The sequence below is a fragment of the Musa acuminata genome, chromosome BXJ1-4 (assembly GCF_036884655.1).
Source record: "Musa acuminata AAA Group cultivar baxijiao chromosome BXJ1-4, Cavendish_Baxijiao_AAA, whole genome shotgun sequence".
NCBI lineage: Eukaryota > Viridiplantae > Streptophyta > Magnoliopsida > Zingiberales > Musaceae > Musa > Musa acuminata.
This window is the reverse complement of record NC_088330.1, coordinates 1996144-2021835: the sequence shown is the minus strand read 5'-3', so window position 1 is coordinate 2021835 and position 25692 is coordinate 1996144. Positions and strand designations below refer to the sequence as shown.

The 25692-nt window shown below is 38.4% G+C and overlaps 3 protein-coding genes across 3 annotated transcripts; all 3 read left to right on the top strand.

Moving 5' to 3' along the window:
* Window positions 1–4966: 4966 nt before the first annotated feature.
* LOC135672276 (WRKY transcription factor WRKY76-like) lies at window positions 4967–6626 on the top strand. Its single transcript, XM_065180737.1, has 4 exons — window positions 4967–5135; window positions 5215–5439; window positions 5536–5652; window positions 6104–6626. Exons 1-4 carry the CDS (start codon window positions 5064–5066, stop codon window positions 6404–6406), a joined length of 717 nt encoding a protein of 238 aa, XP_065036809.1. The 5' UTR covers window positions 4967–5063; the 3' UTR covers window positions 6407–6626.
* A 1058-nt stretch (window positions 6627–7684) lies between these two features.
* LOC135640944 (ubiquitin carboxyl-terminal hydrolase 23-like) lies at window positions 7685–15167 on the top strand. The gene is made up of 11 exons (XM_065155827.1): window positions 7685–8143; window positions 8488–8602; window positions 9127–9237; window positions 9417–9589; window positions 10370–10696; window positions 10791–10916; window positions 11681–12337; window positions 12428–12574; window positions 12657–13323; window positions 13423–13516; window positions 14814–15167. The coding sequence occupies exons 1-11, from the start codon at window positions 7823–7825 to the stop codon at window positions 14977–14979; spliced, it is 2904 nt and encodes a 967-aa protein (XP_065011899.1). The 5' UTR covers window positions 7685–7822; the 3' UTR covers window positions 14980–15167.
* A 3556-nt stretch (window positions 15168–18723) lies between these two features.
* Window positions 18724–22117, top strand: LOC135640936 (bHLH transcription factor RHL1-like). Its single transcript, XM_065155815.1, has 7 exons — window positions 18724–19338; window positions 19459–19542; window positions 19635–19811; window positions 20077–20142; window positions 20916–20981; window positions 21242–21310; window positions 21584–22117. Exons 1-7 carry the CDS (start codon window positions 18838–18840, stop codon window positions 21938–21940), a joined length of 1320 nt encoding a protein of 439 aa, XP_065011887.1. The 5' UTR covers window positions 18724–18837; the 3' UTR covers window positions 21941–22117.
* Window positions 22118–25692: the final 3575 nt, after the last annotated feature.

Sequence of the window (25692 nt, the reverse complement as noted above, 5' to 3'; positions counted from 1 at the left end):
CATGGTTGTCGATGACATTTAGTGACCCGGTGCACATAATGGGGAAGAAGGGAGAAGGTTCCTCCAAGGAGAGAAACTTTGCAGGGATTGTGCAGGAAAGTCGTTGAAATATGCAGTGGAAATTTACCTGGACATAGCAAGTTCTTATAATGACAGCGTTCAGCAGCTCAACTAAGTGTTGGAAATTCCAAAAGTCATTAGAAGTCAAATTATGATTTTAATTGTATTATTATGACGATAATAGTGATATAAGTTACATAACATTGATAATAAGATAAAATAGTTTTTATTAGTTATTGATAATCTATGAATTATACATTCAATTCATAGTTCTTTTTTTTTTTTGCTAACATTAGTGGTATTAAAGTCATATTTCATCCGTGTTGTTCATAACATACAATGTAAATTTTGAGATGTTTCTTTGATGGAATAGATTTATTTGATTTGATCATAAATTTTATTCTAATCGGTATTTTAGCTCTTCTTATTTCACAATCGATTTTTCATGTTTGTATTTTTTATTATAATTATTATATAATGATTGATTTAGCCTAGCCCTTTGCATGGTGGGGTTTGGGCATCTTGGAACCTGTTTAACCTACTTTAGACCAAAGGAACTATCTAATCGTCACACTCGACTACTTTACCAAATGAACTGAAGGCGATTTTTTGGCATCAATCATGGATAGACATGTTGAATGATTCATTTAGAAGTACATTATTTCTCGGTTTGGAGTCTCATAAGCACTAATCACTAACATTATGATGCAATTCAATAACGTCAAGTTCATAGAGTTCTGTGACTCCTTCAGGATTCACCTAAAATTCAGCTTAGTAGCACACCACCTAAGCCAATGGTCAAGCTGAGGTCATCTACTGAGTAATACTTGAAGGTTTAAAGAAAAGAGTTTTGAGTGCTAAAGGCACATAGGTAGATGAAATTTCAAGTATTGTGGGGTTACTGGACTACCTCGAGAGTTTTAACTAGATTATGAAACAGAAGTTGTGCTCTTAATTGAATTGATATTACCAACCATCCGAACTCAACACTTCTCTAAGGAGTCGTCGGATGTTATGTTCAAGGCAAATATAGATCCAAGTCTCTGCACTAAGCTTATCGAGATAAGATTCTTTTGGCTTTTGATGTTGATAATCGCAAGATAACCTTTTGTTTCACTTAAATATTGAGAGTGAATAATCCTTCTTAGACTTCTAGATCGGGGGTAAAATTTGAGTCTATATAACCTTCGACCTAACCAATAATGATAGACTTCAATTCGGGTGTGAAATTGTGCCAGTTCGATTCGATCATCTCCTACAGTAGTGGTTATAATATGCCGATTCTAATTATTCTTCTTCTACTTCTTCAGAATGAGTTTGGGGTGAATCTTCTAGTATTTCTCCCATGTATAACATACAATTTTATAGTGAATGTAAAATAAATAATTTTTTTTGAAAAATAATATGATTTTACTACTCTCGAGGTTCTTCTTGGCTTTCAGGTGCTTCCCTTTTGCCTTCTTCGCGCTCTTATTAGTGTAGGTTTGATTTTTTTTTCAATTATCACTATCATCACACTCACTGTTATGATGTCATAAGTTTTGAACACTTGATGTCATTGCATGGCTCTCACCTCTCCACGTTGGTATCTCCACTGCTGCATCTCCAAACGAAAGAAAGAAGTTCACTGAAATCCCTACTCAGACAACATTACATGGCAATGGAAAAAATCAGCAGCACCCACACATTCTCTACACAACAAGTAAACAAGAAGCGACAAAAGGCAGTGAAAGTAGACATGTTGGTAAGAGAATAATAAATGTCATATGATGTAGGTTCGTTTTCAGAATGGTAGATGAATGGTGCTGGTGGCCATGTGATGGAAGGGAAGTTTCTTGTAGTTCTGTGAGGTGTGAGTTTGTGCTGAGGTGCTACTTGTTGATGTCACTATTAAATGAAGCATGATGACATACACTAGAAGAAAAATCAGATGAGAAGGTGAAGTAATCATAGATGTGTCTTGACATGAGGCACAGATGACAAGAACAAGGAGAGGTTTAGTTTAGTCATCATTCTTGACTCCATTATTAAGAAGACTTTGAGTGCATTGACTGCAAGGGCCTTCTTGTGTTCCTGGAGTTGGAACATGGATAGTTAAGAGGATAGATTCTTCATATCGTATCTATTACATAAGCCAAATCTTCAAGTACAAATTGGTTGCTTCCCTAATTGAAACATGGATTGGAATCAAGCAACCATTAATAAAGAACTGTAATGAAGAAGACCATCCTAATCTTCTTCACAATGACACTTGTTAGCTAAAAACCAGACAAGTAACAGCAAAATTATATGTTATTTCACAATGTAATGTTCTCTAAATGAATGGTTCTTTGATTTATATCTATGTATTGATATTTGCCCCAACCAAGGTGTGAGATGATGGTTGCTACATGAGCTGGTTTCAGAGATTTCCATGGTATCATGTTGGCTAATTGAAAAAAAAACAAAGGAATTATGTGTTTGCATTATGAGCATGACATTAATCAGTCATTTGCGTATAGTCTTTTCTTAATATCACCATCCAAGTAATATTGACATCATCTGATAGAAGCATGTGAATGACCAATTAAGCATTGTCATCCATCATTGTCCAAGGATCAAATCTGCAACAGTATAAGATAAGACCTACAGCTTGTCTCCATTGACCTTCTGGAGTCAGGTCAGGATCTGCAATTGCAATGCAATTGCAGGAAGAAGTGGATTCATCAAAGATCAATTATTTTGCAGCAACAAAAACTCATATTTGATTTGGCTTGGGAAGACTTGCTGTGTTGGTTGGTCACCAGCAGATATTAAATATGGTGGTTGGATTAATAAGAAGATTCACACATCTGATTGTTGGTTGTGTTCACATGTTCATGAGCTTAAACCCATTGATGCAATTGTGTCATATATATTTTTTTAATTTTTTAATTTTGTCAAAAAAAATATGTACTCAACGAACGAAGCTCCGATCAATACGAGGTCTAGGGAAAGTCAATATATATAATCTTATCATTAAATATTAAAAAAATATTTTCATGACTCGAATCATGATCTCTTAGGTCTTAAAGGAGCAATCTTACTATTATACCAAAAAGACTCTAACCTTTTTTCCTCATTTTTATGATAGGAAAATTATATTAAATTAATAACAAAATTACTAAAATCCTTTCTCTTTAATCATGTGACATCTCTCGTATCTCTTTCTCTCTCTAATGTCGACTTGATCGTCTTATCTTAACGAGTGTATTTTATGTAACATACAATGACATTAAACATAAATATAAATTTTCAATAAATGTTGTTATGACTGTAGACACAAATACATGTAGAGATGTGCGATTTATTATATTTTTTTCTATTTTACTAGAGTGAATCCATGTTTTCTTTTTTTTTTAATGGTAAAACACTCTTTTTTTTCAGTTCAATCTAATCAACTTCTCCTTTTGAATCAAACTAATAGATAGAAGATCCATTGCATATGTATAAATATAAATACAAATGTAATATCATTTACTCACATTTTTTCTTCAAGGATCCAAGTAAAAAAAGGATATACTTTCTTTTTCCTTTTTGTTTTTTCTTTGGATACTCTTTTGGTTCATCTGATATTTTGGTCACAGGACTTGGTCCCAGTCATGCTTGGAAATAAGGTTGTAGAGAGGACTCCCACATTTTGACCCTGAAGAAATGCCCCACAAGTCCATCAATCTGCATGAAGCTTCCAATTGGGATTTATGAAAACCACAGCCAATTCATGGGATGAAAGAAAAATCAAATTATAAATCACAGAGAAAATTTTAGTCATATGTTATTATGTTGCAAAAGCTTAAACTTAGAAATATGATTTCTCTCTCCAAATGCATTATCTTAAAGGTTTTTCATGAAAGACCATATTATAGAAAAGTAAATAAATTCAAAAATCTTTCCTATGTAATAATACTCCTTTTTAGCAATCCATCTTAACATTAATTAATATCTTTTTTAATTACACAAAAATTAAAAGGTATAATGGGTGTGTATACCTACTTGCTCAATTAATTCTTCCTTATTTAAGGATACCCAATTCTAATTTAAGCATGCCAAATAGACATAGCAAACTCTAGAAAACCTGATTCATTGCCATTATCATTTACCGATAAAACGACAAAATATATCATACTTAAGAATTCCACTGCTGGTGAAGAAAAAGATGTATATTAGTCTTAGAAGTAGAAATCTTCTCCAGTAAGTGATACACACAAGGACTAAGTCATCTGGTTTACAAATTCAACATCTCAATTTACTTTTGTGCATGTCTTAAAGATCTGCACTATCAATTTGACTATCTAGAAAAGTCCAGTTAATTTATTGCTGTTAACTTTTAGATCAATTTCCCTTGATAAACTTTTAGGTCAAGTTGATCTGCTTGATGCACAGACTAATGGCAGCAGCTAACCTGTTGCTTGTTCTTGAGACATTCCAAGACAGTAATCTATTGCCAATTTATGTCTTTGATCATCAACTTATTGTGGAACACAAGAAAGCTATGGATTATAAGTTCAGTGACCTGTTAATTTGACATCCACAGTAATTGCAGAACCAACTGAAGCTTTAGGATTAAGTTTTGAAGTCAAGCGGAAAAAATTGACTCTCATCAAGAACGAGAAAACAAGAGAAGAAAGAGGGGGCAAATGGGCGATGACTGATGAGATTGACTTGGAAATCACAAAAGAAGGTATCATGTTTTGGCTGTTTCCTTCTCCCACTTCACACACAAAGCCAAATCTCCTTTTACCTCTCTCTTTCTCTCTCTCTCTCTCTTGTCTTCTCTTATCCAGTTTGATGTGCGGTTGAAGGGTGATGACACTTGCATGACATCTCCATGAATGATGCAAGCATTGAGATTGTTCTACAAATTCATTGCCCCTCTTTTCCTGACAGATTCCTCTCCAAGTCTGCAAGACCAACGCAAACTTCTCTACATAAGTAGCTGCTTCATTCTACTCCTTGTTCCTCTCATATTGGCCTTCGAACCATTGATGGATTCAGAATGGATCAATCCATCTCTTAGCCTCGACCTCAGCATCGGCAGGTCTCCTGATCAAGCTTCGGTAAGTAACTACATGCTTATGATCAATCACCACCATGATCAACATCATCTGAAACCATGCGAGATCACCGTCACTGCAGAACGGAGACTTAGAAGCCAAGCTGAATGAACTGAGCAAGGAGAACAAGAGGCTAAACGAGATGGTCAAAGCCATGTATTCCAACCACACAGCTCTTCACCATCAGTTGATGGACCTCACAAACTCAGTACCCCCGGCGAAGAAGAGGAAGAGGATGAGGATGAGTGCCAACATGACCAGTATCTACACGACTTCCGTGAGGATCGATGCATCCAGTTCGAGCCTGGTGAGTAGCATAGCTCTTCACGCTGTTTTTTGCAGGAACGTAATTGCAGCAGCATGAATTAAGTTGCCTCATGTCGTGTGTGTGTGTGTGTTTTAGGTGGTGAGAGATGGCTATCAATGGAGGAAGTATGGGCAGAAGGTTACCAAGGACAATCCATCTCCAAGAGCTTACTTTAGATGCTCCTTTGCCCCTTCATGTCCTGTGAAGAAGAAGGTACCAACACATCTAACATTTCTTCTTCTTCTTCTTCTTCTTCTTCTGGACATGTTAGGAATTAGAGAATCAAAACCTCAATATTTCTTCATTTTAGCGTATTCTTTTCTTTGATGACCAATTAAATTTGATGAACATTCCAGCTGTTTCTTTTTTCCAGTTTTATATCTATTTTATTACATATCTGTAAAATAATAAGGAAATATGATGTTTTTCAAACATATTTAATAGTTTTTATACAATTTGTACAATACAAAATTATAGAAACCCCACTGATTTCAACTATGAAATGTTATTGTAAATGAAATGAAACAGATTGATCACAAGTTGTGCAAGTCTCGATGAGCAGAAGAAAACAATCCTAAACACTTGAACAGATGAGACCGGGCAACTTCCACTGATCATTAAAGTGATGCAACTGACTCTTGTTGGTCATCCTTGCTTGCCGCAGGTGCAGAGGAGTGCGGAAGACAGCTCAGTGTTGATAGCTACTTATGAAGGTGAGCACAACCATGATCCGCCAACCACGGGGAACGAGTCGCTCCCTTGCTTCGTCTCTCTCAGTTCTTCGGACTCTGCAGTCGCCCTGGATCTCAGACCACGAGGATTCAGGTCTGAAGTTGAGTGTGTCGAATTCCAACGAATCTTGGCGGAGAAGATGGCCTCATCATTGACTCAGGATCCAAGTTTTGCAGAAGCGCTTGCAAGTGCGATCTCCGGAAGAATGTTTCAGCATCTGCAAGCTCAAAGCTGACCGGAAGTGATTTTTCTGGGGCAAGAGAAATCACTGCCAGTTACTTCTTGGAGGATCTGCTTCCTGCAGACCTGCTAATAAGAGTCGGATCGAAGAATACAGAATCGGAGTTTCCAAGTTATCAGCAGATTTGATTAAGTCGATGTTTCTCAGGGGAAATTGGGTTAATTATCGCAACAACAACAAAAACAAGCATAATGAAGTTATCCAGTCTTGTAGTGACGATTGCAAGTCTTATCAATATGATAGATAATTCATCATTTCTATTATAACTAAACGTTCGTACTACAATTGTAGCAGTAAAATGAAACTTAGTAAACTCTGGTTAGAAATGTGGCGTGTCCCATTTCGGATGGTGCAGTTCGGTCTTCGAGGAAAGGTTTAGATAGGTAGGACTGTCGTTGACGAACCTCTTGAAGAAACCAATATACCGCAAAGCTGATTGAACAGAAGTGAGCAATCCACGAAGCAGACATGAAATGGTCAGCTCCACTTTGTTGTCTAAACAAAAGGGAGGGAAGAACAATCAGAATGTCTCGAGTCAATAGCTGAGAAGATCTAACATAAGCAAATAAAATTAGAATGCAGTCTATGAGAAACTATTTTTCCTGTAGAATGAATATCCAGGATTCTACCAGGAAAAAGGCACCTCCATGATCATATCAAAGAGAAGTAATTTTCATGTTCATTCTTCAAAATACAACCATATAGCCTTCCAGATCTTTGAATTTTACCAAATAGCTAAGAGAATTTCACAATTCTCGGAGTTTACTTACAGATCTAAAACTGCCACCACAAGTTATTGTGGGGTTATAGAGAAATCATTTAAGAGAAAGATGAGAATGCATATATGGAGATCAAAGAAATCCTTCAAAAATCCTCGTGAAAGATTCTTTAGAATCATCCATGATAATAATATTTTGGGATATGAATTATTTGTTACTGAGGTGATTAATTGTGATTAATTAATTGTTACACGGATTAACTCATTTAAATCATTTTAATTATTGACATAATTAGCTCTAATATAACAACCCGACTATTAATCCTTAGATTATTATTATTATTATTATTGAGATAAGAAATAGTTTTGAGTTAGTTTAATTTTATCAATTACACACAAAACAATTTTAATTTCAGAAAACAGTTGAAAACCGACCCATACCGACTGTGTAAACCTCAACGGGCAACACAGGAATCAACGGTCGGTAATACTTCTTCCACCGGCTTCACCTTTCCGGAGCGTAGGATCTTTATAACGCCTCGAGCAAGGCCAGAGGGGCAAGAACAACACCAAGCGGTAGCGAAGCGGCGCCGAAACCCTTGTTACGCCTTGCCTCCCACTCTCTATCTCCCTCGCCTTCTCCCCGATCTCCGGGCTAACACCTTAGCCGCTTCGATCCCACCTCCGCTCCAATGGCGGAAGGATCGGCGGTGGCGGATAAACCGGAGTGTGCCGCGGCCCCCGCATCCGGGTTGTCTCGGGTGGAGAGCCTGTTCCATAGGAGGATCGAGTTCCACCCCGCGAGGAAGCCGTACTCTTCCTTCTCCAGTTCTGATGGGGATTTCCGCCTCGAAACGTTGAACCCCAGCTTGGGTCTCGACAGGCCGGCGGTTAGCCGTGGAGGGGCCTTTCAGGCCGGGGCGCCTTCTCCTGGGAAGCGATCGGGGGAGAGGGAGTTTTATGAGCACAGAATGGATCCTGAGCTTAGCTTTAGTATCACCTTCCGGAGAATAGTAAGTTTGTTGGGTTCTCGTGCAATTTGATTGAAGCCTCGTTTAAGGAGGAACGAAGCTGTAGCTTCCGATCATCTATTGCTGCAATTTGTTGATGATGGGTTATTGTTTCTGATTCTGTTCTGTTCCTAATGTTTATTGGACAAAACTTGCATTTCTTTTCTTCCTTTCCTCAAATCATCTTCCTATGCATTTTGTGGTGATTGTTTAAGGATAATGTACTTCTACTCTAAGTTATTATGTCCGTTTACAATTTTTTGATATTTATTTATTTTGCCTTGAATATGAACCTTTTTTTTTATCAATTCTGATATGTGAACTTATGAAAATTGTGTGTCTTACAGGGTGCTGGACTAGCAAATCTTGGCAACACTTGTTTTCTCAATTCAGTCCTCCAATGCCTGACGTACACTGAGCCCTTTGCTGCTTATTTGCAAAGTGGAAAGCATAAATCTTCTTGTAAGTTCTTTTTCCTACTCATTTATATGTTTTATTTAGGTGGTGTCTTCTCCCACATCACTGTGCTTTTATTCATCAATTTTACATGGGCCACCGAAGTTGCCTACACAATATTTGCTTTCTTTCTTAGATTAGGTAAGTACACTAGGAATGCGGGTTAAGAATTTATGTGATGTGGTGTCATGTTAGTAATATACATCTTGTTTCCAATTAATCTTTATCTAATAACAACAACAGCAACACAAAGAAATATCCCTATTAACCACAGTTTTTTTGCCAAACTTTTGATCTTGCTTTCCTGTTTAGTTGTGAACTCTATTTCTTTGGAAATTTCTTGTGCTAGTTTTTGTAATCAAAATGGACAAAACTGCCTGTTTGTTCCCTCTTTGTATTTTATTGTTGCCATTATACTGCTAGTTGTTGTTGCACATCAATTCATATGTTCTTATTGTATTTAACATTTGTCAGTTCTCTATCTGTTGGAGAAATTTGTTACTAAAATGTCTTCAATTTTTTGTCCATAGGTCATACAGCTGGATTTTGTGCAATGTGCGCTCTTCAGAATCATGTCATCACTGCTTTACAGTCAAATGGAAAGATATTATCACCTTCTCATCTTGTCAAGAACTTGCGTTGTATCCTTATTATGCTGCACAGTTATTACAACTTCTCTACAAAATGTTTCCTCTAATAAAATTATTATTTTGTTCAACCACCAGATTCAATGATTATTTAATTTTAAATTAACATCTTAGATAGTGACATTGTTGTTCTTTTTTTTAGTTTAAAATGGCAAACCTTAACTCCATCTTAGGCATATCACGCAATTTTCGCAATTCCAGACAAGAGGATGCACATGAATACATGGTTAACTTGCTTGAATCCATGCATAAATGTTGTTTACCATCCGGAGTCCCAAGTGAGTCGCCTGGTGCTTATGAGAAAAGTTTGGTGCACAAGATATTTGGTGGCCATCTCAGGAGCCAGGTAACTCTATGGATTTGCAATTATAAATATGCAATTTTAATGCTTATTTATTGGTATTAGATAAAGGATCTAATTGTCTTAGGAGACACTTCACCTGAAAGGAAAATCTAAGCAAACAAATCCAGTCTGTAATGTCAATGTTACTATTCCTTTGAACGGAGAATTTTTTTTTTGGACATTTGAAGTCTCATTTATAAAAGTCCATTATGGCAAAACTTCTTGAGTAATTGGTGAACTTAGAGATTGCATGCTTGAAGAATGCGATGTGACCTTAGCCATGAATTGTTCCTGAGGCATGATTTTGTGCATACTAAAGCCTATCTGGGAGAATCCCTTAGCTTACAAACAATCTCTCTCTCTCTCTCTCTCTCTCTCTTCCAAAAACACATATATGGTTTCCAGAGCATTAGGAGGTTATGCCAAAAAATATGCCGACTTTGATTGTAAAACCTAATATAACTTAATGTTTAATGAGACAACTGTGGTTTAAAAGATGGTCTTTGATTATAAAGAACTAGAACATAATGTTTAATGATGACAACTGTGGGTTTTACAAACTTTGGTGAAACCCAAGTGTAAAAGATGGCCTTCATATTTTGTTCAAAAAGTACATTGGTAACCATTCTCACCAATGTCTGCTTTAAATTTCACCTCCGTTCTCATTTTATGTTTATATCAAAGTCAGCCATTGAGGATCTGTTCTTATTGTTTTTTGTCTCGTTCCCTTTGGATTGTTGAAATACCTGTAAGTTACAAGACAATGCACTTTTTTTTTTGCAGGTTAAATGCACACAGTGTTCCTACTCTTCCAGTAAATTTGATCCCTTCGTAGACTTGAGCCTTGAAATAGCAAAGGCTGATTCTTTGTGGAAGGCACTTACACATTTCACTGCTGTCGAGCAATTAGATGGAGGTGAGAGGCAGTACCAGTGCCAGCACTGCAAGGAGAAAGTTAGGGCCTTAAAGCAACTTACTATTCACAAGGCCCCATATGTTCTCACTATCCATCTCAAACGTTTTAGTTCTTATGTTCCTGGTCAGAAGATCGACAAAAAAGTGGATTTTGAGCCGACTCTTGACTTGAAACCTTTCCTCAGTGATCAACATGTGTGTAAATATTTAAGTAGTGATTCTTCCTTTATAAAAATGCTAAATATTTCTGTTTAGATCTTATTATTTATCTATTCTTGATATTTTGCAGGGTGGAGATGTAAAATACACCCTTTATGGTGTCTTGGTGCATGCGGGTTGGAGTACCCACTCTGGACACTACTTTTGTTATGTTCGCACCTCAAGTGGCATGTGGCATTCTCTTGATGATAACCAGGTCTTATTATTTACTGTGTTTGATGATGTGTTGTTATATACATGCAATTTTGTAGATAAACTGATAACAGAGAAAGTTAAGTTTGGATGACTATATTATGTACTTTTGCAATGGACATTCAACATTAGAACAGGTTTATCTGATCTCCTTCCTGATGGAAGAAACTCTCATATGGTGCTTTTTGACGTTTGTTTGCTGTTCTTCCTTTCATGGGGTGAAAGGAAGAAACATGTTTTCTTTGGAAGGTATTTGAAAAATGCATATTGAAAGCACTTGAATATGGAGGATACTAACAGATAATACAAGAAAGATAAATTAATTGCAGAACATTAATCAGCATACGGCATGCAGATTTTTCTTGGGTCATGGGGTGGAAGGAAGAAACATGTTTTTCTTAGGTAGGCATTTGGAAAATGCATTATTGAAAGCACTTGAATATAGAGGATACTAAATGATAATACAAGAAAGATAAATTGATTGCGGAGCATTAATCAGCATACATTATGCAGATTTTCCTACTCATCATGGGGTGGAAGGAAGAAGCATGTTTTTCTTAGGTAGGTATTTGGAAAATGCACATTGAAAGCACTTGAATATAGAGGATACTAACAGATAATACAAGAAAGATAAATTAATTGCAGAGCATTAATCAGCATACATTATGCAGATTTTCCTACTGGTCATTGATGAAAGTTCATTTTTGATATGCTTTTTCTATTAACAATTGTGTTCCTCTGTTGATTCTGTCAAACATTGATTTGCAGGTTGGCCAGGTCAGTGAAAAGACTGTATTAGCACAGAAAGCATATATGCTATTTTATGTCCGTGACAGAACTTCTTTTCCAAAGGGATCAGTCAATATGGTCCACAAAGATAACATTTCTGCTAATGCTACTGAAAGGAAACTGATTTCTGAATCATCCTTGGCCCTAAATGGGACAGTTAAGAATTGTGTCAGAACTTGTAACACCAATGTTCAATCTGGTTCAGTAAAGGACACTTTGTCACTTCACCCTTTGCCTCAAGCAATTTTGACTTTGCAAAAAAGTAAAACCCCTGCTTTGAATGAAGTTCCAGAAGTGCAAATTGACAGAGAGGCAATAGGAAGAGAAACTTCCACTTTGCAACCAGATGGAGATTCCTTGCCAGAAGGATTACAGCAAACAACATCAACATCTGTAACCCTTCAGGTGATGAGAAAAGATTTCATGGTGGAGGAAGCTAAAGCCACTTGTAGAATTGATGCTACTTTTATCCTTGGAAGTCATCAATCAGATGGTGAAAGATGTCAAATATCTGGGAGCACTAATGAAGAGGTGAAGTCAGTTGGGGTTATTGCTGTGCTGAATAACTCTAGCTGCACTCGCCCGAAGTCTCAGAAACATGAAAACAAACTTCTCAAAGAAAGACATATGGCTAAGGTAACTTCAAAACTGTTTCATGTTACTTATGCCAGATGCTGGTTGTGTGCAGCCGCACTTTGTCTGACTTGTCACCTTATCCAATCTCAGGACAATGATGCTGAAAAAGGAATTTTGCAGACGCACGATATGCTTTGCAATGCAGTAAATGGCATACCTGAAGAAAATCGAAAAATCAAACTTTTAAATGGATTTACTAGGAAGGAAGCAAATGGCAGAGCACCAGTGGGAAATCTGGTATAGTTTTGTTGTACTTTTTCTTCGAGATCCTGTTTTTTGCTATTTTGAGTATTAATGTTTTCCTTGTTTGCTTGGCCAGACCACTCATCACAATGAGTGGTGCTCATCTAGCATGCTATCCCATGTGGAAAACCTTCATAAGCAGGAGAAGCCAAGGTTGGTTAATTTGCCAAAGAGACTAGACACTGCAAACAGCTTTGTTCAGGAGGATGCTTTTAAAGACGACAGCAGAATAGACAATTTAAAGCAGCTGAAGCCAAAGAAGATTGCTAAGCGTCCGTTAAGAGGCATTTGTTTTGGCCGGAACCATATATTTTTTGCTTCTTTAAATCTGCACAAGATTAAGAAAGTTAGGAAAAGCAAAAAACAGCCTTCAAGTTATAAAATATTGCTAAAAGATATTCCTGATGATATCAACACAAATGATCTGGCTGCATCCACTTCTGAGGCCACTGTACATGAGCATTGTCATGAGAAACACTGCCGATCTGGACTGGTAGAAGATAATAATTCCAAAATGGTGAAGAGTGGGAACTATTGCAATGGTGAATCACTTAGTTCTACCAATAGAGGTGATAAGTTGAAGAATACTAATAAGAATGTAACACTTGATAATTTTGGGTTACCAAGAAGTTGCTTGAGTTCTGCAGAAAAATTGCTTAGCTCGAGAGCCACGCATACAGATGACAAAGGTATCCATCATGATTTTATGAACCTGCTGATGGGGGAGTTGAAAGAAACTACTGGTGAATATCTGCAATATCTGGTTTTACTTGTCAGCCATTACATTTTTTGTTCTTATAATTGTTGTTGCTTACTAATCATTTGCCACATTGGGGATGCAGTTTCAAGATGGGATGATGTAGAATTGCCTAAATTGGAACTTAATGGGCCAGAAAGCTCAAGAAATACCAGCATTGGCTATGTATTGGATGAATGGTAAGGCTCTTTCCTTCACTTCTGCATGATATTTATGGTGATCAACAAAACATGCTCTACTGTTATACCTTACAAGTAGATCCTAAATTATAGTCACTTTATCATTCAAAAGAGTATCTGGAACCTAAAAGTATGATTGCATGCTTGTGGGTTTCTTCAATAAAGTGACGAATGAAGACCAATATGTAAAGTCTTGAGCTGTTAATAGTTTCGGGATTGACATAGAATAATCAAAATAGCCATAATACTGTTCCTCATAAATCAATTCTTTTTGTGTAATTTGCACTAATCTTAGTTAGCTTCTATTATGCATACCTTTAACCAAATCTAGAAAAGACGTTTGTCTACTTGCATGGCCCCTGGGACTTCAAGTCTCTGCTTTTAAAAATGCTTGTCATTGCTATGGTCTTGCTTGCTGACAATAATTGGTCTGATGGTTTACCTTTCTTCATAGATCACTATTGTCAGCACAAGTGTAGGAATAACTAGCTTTGAAAAGACATGAACAAGAACGATGCTGAAAGATATATTCAAGATGGCTAGCATTGTTAACTTGTCATATATATTATAATATCAGAAAATAGATATCTTGAAATAACCTATGGAAAGTGCCATTGTATTCTATATAATCAACTGTTTCTGTAGGTTCTAATTGAAACCTCAAATCAGTCCCAGACAGCTTCAGTGTCCTTGTTGAATTTATATGTTTGTTCATTGTTTATGTTACTTCAATTTTTTTTTGTTTTTTGTTTTGTTTGTGAAGACTCAAACATTTAAAAATTGATAGCCCTTCCATGGACCATGATGATGGCCAGTAAACTATAGCTGATCTTTAGTTTCCAACTGTCAATAGCTATTAACAAAAATGATGATGTGAAGATATACATGCACAATATGTGACTGGTTTCTTCCATAATTTTCTTTTAAGAAAAGCTAAATGGTTGGTTAATTTGATGTTAAAAAATATATTCTCGGTTCAGAGTCCAACATCTTTGATAAGTGCACTACTGATGTCTGTCTTTGGATTCATCTGTCAACCTTGACAATACTTTGCTTGGAATGGGTTAGCACTTTACATTCTTCATAGTCATCCGAACCGGTCATCCTAACAAGTTTCTGTGGGCATTGGCTTTCGATTCCAACTAATGGTCATGCATTCTTACCCTGCAGCTTCTTGCGGTCGAATTAAATTTCATGCTATTACTTAATACATGAATTAACTCACTTGAATTGACATGCAATCTGCTGCAGCTGCTCTTTCTTCAATTTCTTTTTCCTGATTTTTAAATCATCTCAGGGATGAGGAATACGACCAAGGCAAGAAGAGGAAGAAGTTGAGGAAGTCCCAACAATCTTTTGGTGGGCCAAACCCATTCCAAGAGACTGCCAATGTGAAAGCACATCAGAAGTTAAATTCAGAGCTGGGGCAAACAAAACGAGGGAACCAACCCTTGAGGATATGAAGGCAAAAAGAGAGAAAAAATTGCTGTAATTGTATCTCGGTTTTAGCTAATAATTAATTTTATCTTTTTTTTTTCTTTATTTCTCCGAAGATTAAGACAACTACGGATGAAACATTGTATTCACTATTCGAGAGTAAATTGCAAGTGAGAATGGCCCAAGGTGCAGGCCATTCTTTTCTTGGTTTTTAGGATACCAGATATTGGACATGGGTTTCTCTCTCTCAATTAATGAGATTGGAGAACGCTCCTTCTTGGCAGCCATTCGCAGAGTACATTCAACCACATCACCAGAGTCGTCAGCTTCCACATTGAGGTGGCCAACAAACCTCTGGATGGATGTCCGAGTGGAGCTTGCATTAAGTATACTATCGTCTGGACTCGTGTCTTTTTCTTCCACAACTTCTATATGATGTTCATGATCAGTACCAAGTTACTGATGTTTGCTATTGACTCTCTTTCAACTGTTTATCTTACCAGGGGTGACGATTGGATGTCGCCAGATATCCCGAGGTGTCAACTCTTATTGATCTCGCAGGAACTTGGATTTTTCTCGTGATACCGAACAAAGCCTTCATCAAGCTGCTTCCCTACTAAAATCACAGCTGTTCGGTTTTCTTTCTTCCTGCTCTCTTCCTCGATTGCCAGACTTGAAGGGCCACATTGGCGACACGAATGTCGTTAGGTAATGGACCAAACATCGTTTCCTTTTATGCAATAAATTATATATAAATGATACTTCTGTGTGCAGATATATATATGTAGCTTTGCTAACATCCCAAAAATTGATAGTTGAATTAATCATGGGAATACATAAATTTATTCTCTTTTTGAGCTGGTGAAAAGCCATTTGAACGTTCACTGTACAGCTACAGCTACACATTAAACAGAGATTACATCATTGAGCATATAAAAATGGTTAAAAACCTCATGAGTTCTTGCTGGTTTATTTTTGCGCTCTAGGCATCCAGTAACAGTTTAAACTTTAGTAAAGTATAAACAATTATTATATTTATTTATAGGACTAATCATATGAACAATATCAATTAGCTGCATAAAGTATGATCGAATCTAGATATTGTATGGTCCGTTGTAACCCTAACATTGTAGTTTCAATTGATAGCAATTACATATTTAACATGAAAGAAATAATCCGAACCCAAATAGTTGGGATTTATGATTACAGTTGTTATTGTAGAAACAATCTTACTAATCGTATTGAGAATATTGATTAGCTGCGTAGAATACAATGGAACTTAGGTGTTATATTCCATCTTGCATAGCCTTAGCAAGTATATCATATATCTTCTAACATTTTGTTTGAAGAGGATGCATGATTTCATAGTTACCAAATTTCAGCTAAAAGAATAATAATAATTGTCTGTAGAACTTTGTTTTTTTTTTTTCCTTGTTTTCGTTGTACAATTAGTATCTGAAGCAGGTGTGATTGTTTGCTTGAATGATTATATTTGGGGAAATGTGAAGAGGGTGTGGGCATGTGGAGAGAAAAAGGAGAGAGAGAGATAGAGAGAGGTGGATATCTGAGGAGAATCAACCTTTCCCAAAGCTAATCATATGTGTGGTGAGGCTTTGTCGTCCCTCCTTTAGATTGGAGAGGCAATGCAATGCGAGCCACAAGAGTTCCTTGTGCCATGCCTGTGGTCAACCCATCCCTGTCAGCCTTTGTCTTTGACTTTTGTGACCAAAGATAGGATGTAAGATTGCAGGAGACTCCTGTAAGAAGTGTTCGAGATCTGGGGATTTGACTTTGGGGATTTCTATTGACCTGGTGGTGGACTGATTTCTTAAGAGTCAACTCACACAATACCGTGTGGGTATTTAAAAAAATAAACAAAATTAAAAGGCAAGAGAATATATATATATAGGATAATTATCTCATTGGATCGGATAGTTGATCCTAACAAGAACTCATCCAATTATCGTTACCTATACTATTGACTTCTAGGAACGAAATTATGAGGTTCATTAATTATCGCCAAGCTCTTCTTCTCTTCATCCTTAGTATTTTTGAGTTGACATCTACGTGGATGTTTGAACCTTAATTAGTGGCAATGATAGCATTAAAACAAAAGCTCAGAGTGCTGTCCCTTACTGGCAAATTACATGTCACTTTTGCTGCTTTATGATTTTGTCTGTTCTCTAAGATTTAGTGTGCATGGAAATTTTGGGGGCTCATCATGGAAGATTTTGTTCGTTAAGCTTTCTGATTGAGTGTAATGGCAGATTATGTTGTCAATTCTTTTTTGTGGTTAGCAACAAAGTGGAGGTTGATTTGTAGAACACACTTCATTAAGTGTGCCGCAACAGAAAATAAAATGCATCCATTAGCATCTTTGTAGTTCAGATTAATGAAAGAAATTTTGTACTTTGGGATCTGCATCGAAGAATGTATGAGCTTACAGTTGTTGATTAGTTTGACAACTTTGATTAGCTTGTTATGTTAGCTCCTAGAAGTTAATTAAGCATTGACATGAATAGATATAGAGGTCTGCATTATCTTGAGGCCGTAAGACAAATCTTGTGATATGTGAAAACTATGGATTAAAAAGAATATCTTTTTGGATCCAAAATAAGACAACTTAAGAAAGTATAATATGGCTTTCACCTAATTAGTTAGTATGGTAGTGTACACCCGAGTTAATTTTCACTACTAGTGATGTCGAATGCTCGTCGAATGTCTTGTGTGATTACTATGATCACTATCTAATGTCTTATGTGATGATTATCATTTTCTCTTGAATAGTGAGTTTTATAGGATGATGTATTCACAATTTTTCTCTTTGACTCTCAAGTCAATATTTGTTCATATTAGACGAATGATGAGTCCAATTACGGATGATCATCTTATCGAGTACATAAAGAATTTATCATTTTTGTTATTTTACTTTATGATACTACAATATATCTATGTGATAAGCCAACACAATTAATATCGAACCAATATTCAACACTCTATTCAAATTGATATACATGAAAAATGAAAGTATGCATAATTAGATCGAAAATGGATCAAGGAAGAGGAATGGATTAAGAAAAGCAATAGAACAATATAGCTCACCGTTGATGTGGATTCCATATGAATTCATGGACCTACTGCTAACAATTAAAGTCTAATCATTCTCATCATCGAATATGAAGACGTCACATAAGTGGTTGATGTCATTACCTATTTATCAATATGAATCAAATCCTTCCCTTGGGGGATAAATGCCAATAAAATTTACTCGTGCATACACAAACATGTATACTGTATGTATACGATGTATTTTCTCAACCTGTTCACCGATGGAAAGAGAGACAAGACAAGAAATCCGAGGTCAAACGCGTAATCATAACTCAGATCAACCTCGGAATCTAACGGATGTGATTTGTCCCCGTTGTAGACCCCACCACCCGCCCCCCAAAATAAAACGGAAAACAACATGATTTTCCACTCACCCTTCGCCCTCACCCAGATCGGAGCCGAGGGGGGAGTGTAACTGACCAAAACTTGCGCAATGTGACCCACATTGAGACCAATACGAGCCAGGTAAGGTTACGGGTGAGTCAAAATAATTTGCAAAACTGCTTCACCCGCCCTCCTCTTCCCCTCGCCATAGTCATTAATTAACTTAATTACTTACTTAAGGATAAGGTAGTATGAAATTAAATAATTAATCCCGAGATTAAGTTAATTAGAAAATCCCCAATATAAGTTACGAAGCATATCACGAAATGCTCGTCTCCTCCTGCTCACCGCCTTCTTGCATCTCTGTCGACTCCGACACGATACTTCTTTTCCGGCTTCTTTTCCCTCCCCAATCCCAAACCCTAACCCTAACCCTCGCCGTGAAACTGGGGATGCAGCCGAGCAATAGAGAGATGCCGGGCATGGCGTCGTCCCTCAACGGCATCTCCCACACCTCGGCCGCCGCCGCGGCCCACGTCGCGCTCCGGGAGCTGCAGAGCGGCCACGGCCTGCAGGCGCCGTTCGATCACGCAGGCGGCGGTGTCGGCCACGACGACTTCCTCGACCAGATGCTCTCCAACCTGCCCTCGGCCTGGGCCGAGCTCGGGAACCCCAGGCCCGCCTGGGTCCCCCCTTCCGACGCCCCCACGGCGGGGCAGAGGCTCTTCAGCGCTGGCCGCGCCGGAGAGTCAGCGGAGGAGATGCAGTACGACGAGTCATTGCTGCTCGCCAACCGGCTCCGGCAGCACCAGATCAGCGGCGGGAGCTCGCCGACGGGGGAGGCGCTGATGCTCCAGCTCAGCCGCAGCGGCCAGCAGCAGATGCTATCTGGGCTGCTCCCGCTGCCGCTGACTCTGGGGAGCGCTGGCTCCGCCGATTCCCCCAATCCCACCGTACGTTGCTCTAATTCTCCTTCCTTTCATCCTCTTTACTTGAAGAAATCCATTTATTTGGGACGAGAAGAAACCAAACAAAACAAACTGCGTTGTAAAATCTCGATCTTTGAGTGAAAGGGCGGCGATGGACTATACAATGGATTCGGGGGATCGCTTCAGCTCGCTGAATCGGTGAATCAACAGAGTTTCCATCATCCCCAGGTTCTACCAAACCATCGTAACATTCTCCAGATGAAGCTTTTCATTCTGTTTGAGCATTTCTCATTGGTCGATGCCCGAACTCAAAAAACCAGAGCGCGCCGATGCCGGGCCAGAACTTTGGAGCAGCGCCACCGGCGGCCGGAGCGGGGCAGACTCCAGCTGCGTCAACCTTGGCGTCGGCCTCCGCCGGTGGTGGCTCGGGACCGCCGAGGCAGAGAGTGAGGGCGCGGAGGGGCCAGGCGACTGATCCTCACAGCATCGCCGAGAGGGTAAGCCGTGACAGAAATCAACCAAAAAGATCAATTTTTTTTCCTTAGAAAATTGCATTTTCGCACGAAAGGATCGAGAAATTGAGATCATTGAAGGCCCAGAAACCTGTAGGCCTCTGCATTAAATGCTCTCCTCCCTTCCCTCGGTACTCGCTGCAACATGATTCAGATTTGTTCTGTACTGCACCTTCTGCTGTCTCACCATTTGTTTGCATCTCTTCAGTCATTTCTCTTATGTTTTGTTCTTTGTTTTCTACGCACACAGCTTCGCAGGGAGAGAATCGCAGAGAGGATGAAAGCTCTGCAGGAGTTGGTGCCCAACGCCAATAAGGTATTAAAATCTTCTGTCTCCTCCTATCATTATTTCTTTTGTTCTTTTATCTTTTTCTGTTCTGGAGAAAATGCTACATCATTAAAGCAAAGTTGAAAGCTGGAGAATATGGGAATAGAAAATGAGATGAATGATTCTGTCTGTATACATACATATATATCTGTATGCTTCTTCTACTTTTTAATAAGAAGTATAATAGTGTTAGGATCCCTTTTTTCCGTATAAAGCATCCAACATTGCTTCTAACTTTGCTCATAGATGATGATGTTTATGAAGATAATGGTCTGCATATTGTAGGAGTTAGATTACATTAGCTTCTACCATGGTATTCACCATGTGAAGGTGATTAAGAGAGTTGCATGCCTAATTAATGAGGTCTCAGATGAATAAGCAATATATATATTGTATATACATCCATGTTTACTTGCGCATCTGACTGCTGGGCTTCAGAGTTGGTGAGGAGAAGCATACCAACAAACTAATAGGTGGTCCATAACCACAAGAAGAATTTAACGTAGATATGAGCAAAATAATTTAATGAGCAGAACAAACATTGTCAACACGAAAGTTCAACTTCAGTATCATCATTGCTATTATGCTCATCATATGTTGTGCTTGCTACTCTACCAAAACCAGAATTTTTTGACTTGTTGGAAGAAGACAATGGATGAGAAAGAAAGCAGAAGACTGCTTCTTTTATTGTCTTCTTTTTCTTTCCGGGTTAGTTTTCTGTTATGTGTTATTAAGAGGTCGTATGAATTGGTGGATTCCAGACGGACAAGGCGTCGATGCTGGATGAGATCATCGACTACGTCAAGTTCCTCCAGCTTCAAGTCAAGGCAAACTCCTCTCTTCCTCCCTTTCCTCTTGTTTCTGTTTGTTGCTTCGCCATGTGATCTGCCTTCTCTCTGGAAACGTACGTTTGACACCAAAGTCAACCATCTCCTTAGACAAATCCGGACAAAGATCCCGGATCTTGATTGGCTCGCACATAGTTGCGAGTTGATCCATGTGCCCTAGTCAGCGGTATCCTACCGACACCAGCAACACAGATATGGACGCGGTGGTTGACTATGGTGATTTTTTTTTGGGCGCACAGGTTCTGAGCATGAGCAGGTTGGGCGGAGCCGCGGCGGTTGCGCCGCTGGTGGCTGATATGGCTTCGGAGGTAGTAATTACCGGTCTCCACTCTTCTTCCTCTTCTCCTATTCCTGTGGTTTTCTTCTTTTACCTTTGATGCCATACCGTATTCTTCGAGCATGGGGATATCCTGGGCTCGGTGATGGCGACGACCGATCGAGGCAGGAAGCACTAGCAGCGACACGCGTGCTGCTAACTGAATTCCCCAAACTATCCCCCGCTGTCTCTTTCTCTATCTTGGTTTTGGGTTGTTTAGTGTATGATTAGAGAAGGATTAATGGCGGGGGGGTGAAATGAACAGGGGCAAAGCGGGGCGGGAAGAGACGGAGCGAACGGCGGCGCGGCGGGAAGCAGCGACAGCCTGACGGTGACGGAGCACCAGGTGGCGAAGATGATGGAGGAGGACATGGGGTCAGCGATGCAGTATCTGCAGGGGAAGGGTCTCTGCCTCATGCCCATCTCCCTCGCCTCCGCCATCTCCTCCGCTACTGCCGGCCACCTCGGCCACGGCCTCGTCACGGGCGTCCTTCCTCCTCCCAATCCCAGCGGCGACGCCCCCTCCTCCCCCGGCGTGTCGGCGCTCACGGCCCAGTCCACCATGGCGGCCGAAGCCACCAAGGATAGCGTTGCCGCCTCCAAAAGCCTGAGCTCGAAATAGAGGAAAGGAAGCAAGGTTCATTCCAGAAAAACGTCAAAAGGCGGGAAAGGAGTGGACCTGCGTCGGACTTTTGTCGTCGTCTCTTCTTTTGCTTTCGTTTTCTGTCTGTCTGTATCAACTTTCTCTGTGTCTTCCTTCAATTCTCACCTAATGTTATAGCTTACCCCTTTGTGCTTACTTGTCCTTTTTATCTTTGTTGTCTATATACATGATAAAGTTGTAATAATGTGATGATAAAGTGGGAATGGGGGAAAAGCTTGTGAGGAAGATAGACATTTATTTACGAGGTCAAAAGGCTAGTGTTAGTGGGGGTTGAGTAGGGATTGGTGCATCAAACGACAATATGAAACAGTGGGTAAAGGAGAGAGACGGGCAAGTTTGTCTTTGTATAATGAAGCGATTGATTATAAATGAAGTCAAACAGGTGGTGATGGACTGCTAATAGGCTATAATAATAACTAGGAGACGATGTGAGAGGCAGAGCACTACTGCTCAGCTGTCCCCATCTGCTGCACGTCTTGCCTCCTCTCTCTGTCTCTCTCTCTGTGTAATGGTAGTCTGTGTCGTTTTGTATTGAGGCTAACATTCTCTCGTAATTAGAGAGAGAAGTAATGGGTTGGGTAGGTGCTGCGTTTCCTATCTTTTATAATTTCTTAGTTTATGTTGACTAACGAAGAAAAATTCAACTACTGCTCTCTTTTTTTTTTGTATTTTGAGAGAAGAAATCAAGTGGGAGATGATTTGAATTTATCTTTTTTTATCAAAACTAAAGGCCCTATGTTGTCACAATGATACCAACAACAAGCCTATGTTGTTATCATAACTCGGTAATTATTAAGAGCAATCAAATATATTTGTCATGCGAATACTCCCGATCATCAAATTCATGAGATGATGGAGCACTTTTGTTCTGAGATGATCACTCGTGATTGATTTTATCATAATCATAAGATTGTTTCTTTACGATATGATATTAATGTTCCCGTGATAACAATTATCGAGCAAGATTATGTACGTCAACCCTCCCTACACCTACACTAGTAGGAGCATCATGCAATTGGTTGTCTTTCATTCTCTAACGTAAGGATGAGATTATGCGAATCGATACTTTCCACGCTTGCATAAAGACACGTTGCAAGGTTTCTCTTGTATCCCTTGAGAAAAAGAATAGAAGATAAGAATAATTATTAAAGAAGTTTTATCGAAGAAGAAAAAAATGAAGAAATGAAAATGCTTTTAAACATTAACATGTTCCCTCTCCTATTTATACAAATTAAGAGGAAGAATTTTTCTCAATAAAATAGAAGATTTTTTTCAATAGAATAAAAAGATTTTCTCGTATAGTTAGAGAAATCTATTTATCCAACCCACGAACGCAAGAGAGAGAGAAGCTAGGAGGAAGAAAGAAACACGAGCACACAAGCAATGCATCGAAACTATAAGAAAATGAAGCCAGACACGTACCTGCTGCCACTACTGACTGTCACTTTTAGTCTCTTCACCAGTTTCAGGGCTGTCCTCCATGAATTTGCCGCAAGATCTATTTATGGGGATCATTTCTTTACGTGTACTTACTAACACACACTGATTAAATGCAAAATATTTGCAAGGGCAATAAGATTGGTGAGATGGAGGCTTTGTTTTTGAAGATAACCTGCTGGTATTGAGGGTAAGCAGAGGGTGGTGTCAGAGGAAATGCAGAGAAAGCACCCAAAGCAGTCTCCCAAGAAAGCATCTGATGCCAATGCATTGAAACCCACCCATAATAATACTTGTGACCTTGGAGGTCTGTTAGAATCATGTTGATCCAGAACTCAGCACATTTCGGGGAACCAAAACATCCTTCACCCACAACAAATTCTGCATGGTTATTATCTACAGAGGTTTGTTTGTGCATGTAAACGACCGATTGCAGAAACTGTGAGAAGGAGAAGATAAACGTTCGAGTCATAGAATAGTGGCATTTAAAAGTCAGTCAGCGAGTTCATAATGCCCAGAATTTATGATTATGCAGCGTAGTAGTCTGATAAGTATAACAACAACTGATCTTTGTAGTTCTTCAGCAAGGTGCAATAAAATGAGAAACTTGAGATGGTCTATGTCACTTAGTTAGAACTATTATTTCTTGCAAGATTAATGTAATTAAACCTCGAAAACTGGGGTGAGTCAAATCTTTAAGGCTAATATGATGATCATTGTAGCATGATAAAGCATCATGTGAGAACATCCTTTATCCACTGCATTAAAATTATGCAACCTGGTGTGGTTCTTGGTTGGATCCATGTCTTGAGCTTTCTGAACCTGAACAATCTTCTACAAGTAGTCGAAGGGAATGAATACAAGTTTCTTTCCTTGTTTTATTGTTTGCGTGATTATGTGTTGTGCTTTCGCCAATGCTCAATGGTCTGCTTACTCTTCTACTCTTCACCTGAAAATACTGTACCTCAACCACCAAAGAACTGCCTCAGTTCAGTTCAGATCAACAACAGCAATAGCAAGCTCAAGTCTTAACCTCTCTTGTTCTGATCATCTTTAAGTTACAAAGATTGCTGAATCTCATCAGCATACTAAGAATTGGGACCTTGTTTTGTAGATCATTCTCAACAAGTATGCCACTAGCAAACTTGAGCCATCGATTGTCAAATCCATTTACTAAGACGAGTGATGTTCACAGACTCTTATTTCACCTTAACATCAGATGAAGAGATAAAAATAAAAAAAAGATTAGCTCAACCCTCAAACGCATGCTAAATGATGAAGGATGGATTTGTGCTTGCAGATGGAAACCCACACAAGAATCAAATTATTTTACTTTGTGGTTTGTGGTTGAAAGTAAGCTATTTATATTATATCTGTTTATTTTTCATGCATATTAATCATTTCGAAGAGACAAACATACAATTAATTAATCAAGAGTACAATAATATTACAAGCAAATGATAACTTTTGTCACCATCAATGACCAACAACTGTTCAACATGGACATTGTTACCTTCTTCTTCACCATGGAAAATGATTCCAAGCTAAAATAATCTTAATTCAACTCAGTCACAGTAAACAATTATACTTAAGATGGAGACAGAATGATTCAGAGGTAGACTTGGCTGATTGATCCCCATTGCCATTTCTTAAACATCAGTGTCACACTTACTCGAAACCAGTGGACGCAGACACATCACTCACTCGCTCTCCTCATGCTATAAACCTCCAAGGAATTCTTTGGGCATACTGTGCTTCAACTTTACTCCGAAATCTGGACATTCTTTATTATTTGCATAACTAATTTAAGTTTAAAAAAAAATATGTATATAAAAACACCTAAATTATGCTAAACACTTTTACTATCATTTTATGTTCTTAAGACAAATTGTCGTTTAAACTAATAAAGATTAGTAATTTAAAATATATGTAAACTTCTGTGTTTTATAAAAATATATATGAGAAACAAAAATTTCAAGGACAAATGTTGCATCACAATCACTGAATTCCTAATGTTCTTACCATCATATTATGTTTTTAAAGGGTATAAATACTAGTTAAAATATTAAATAACACTAATGCTAACCAAATAATGGAGATTGATTGTAATATATAAATTTACATTTTTTTTATTGGAATAATAACGGAAAGAAGGAAACGGTAACGGTAACGGTAACGGTAGTATTGTAAGGGCATTATGGAAATAATATCCTCCAAACTTTTAACTCACTGAACATATTTTGGACGCTTCATTCTTCCATAAATACCCCTCC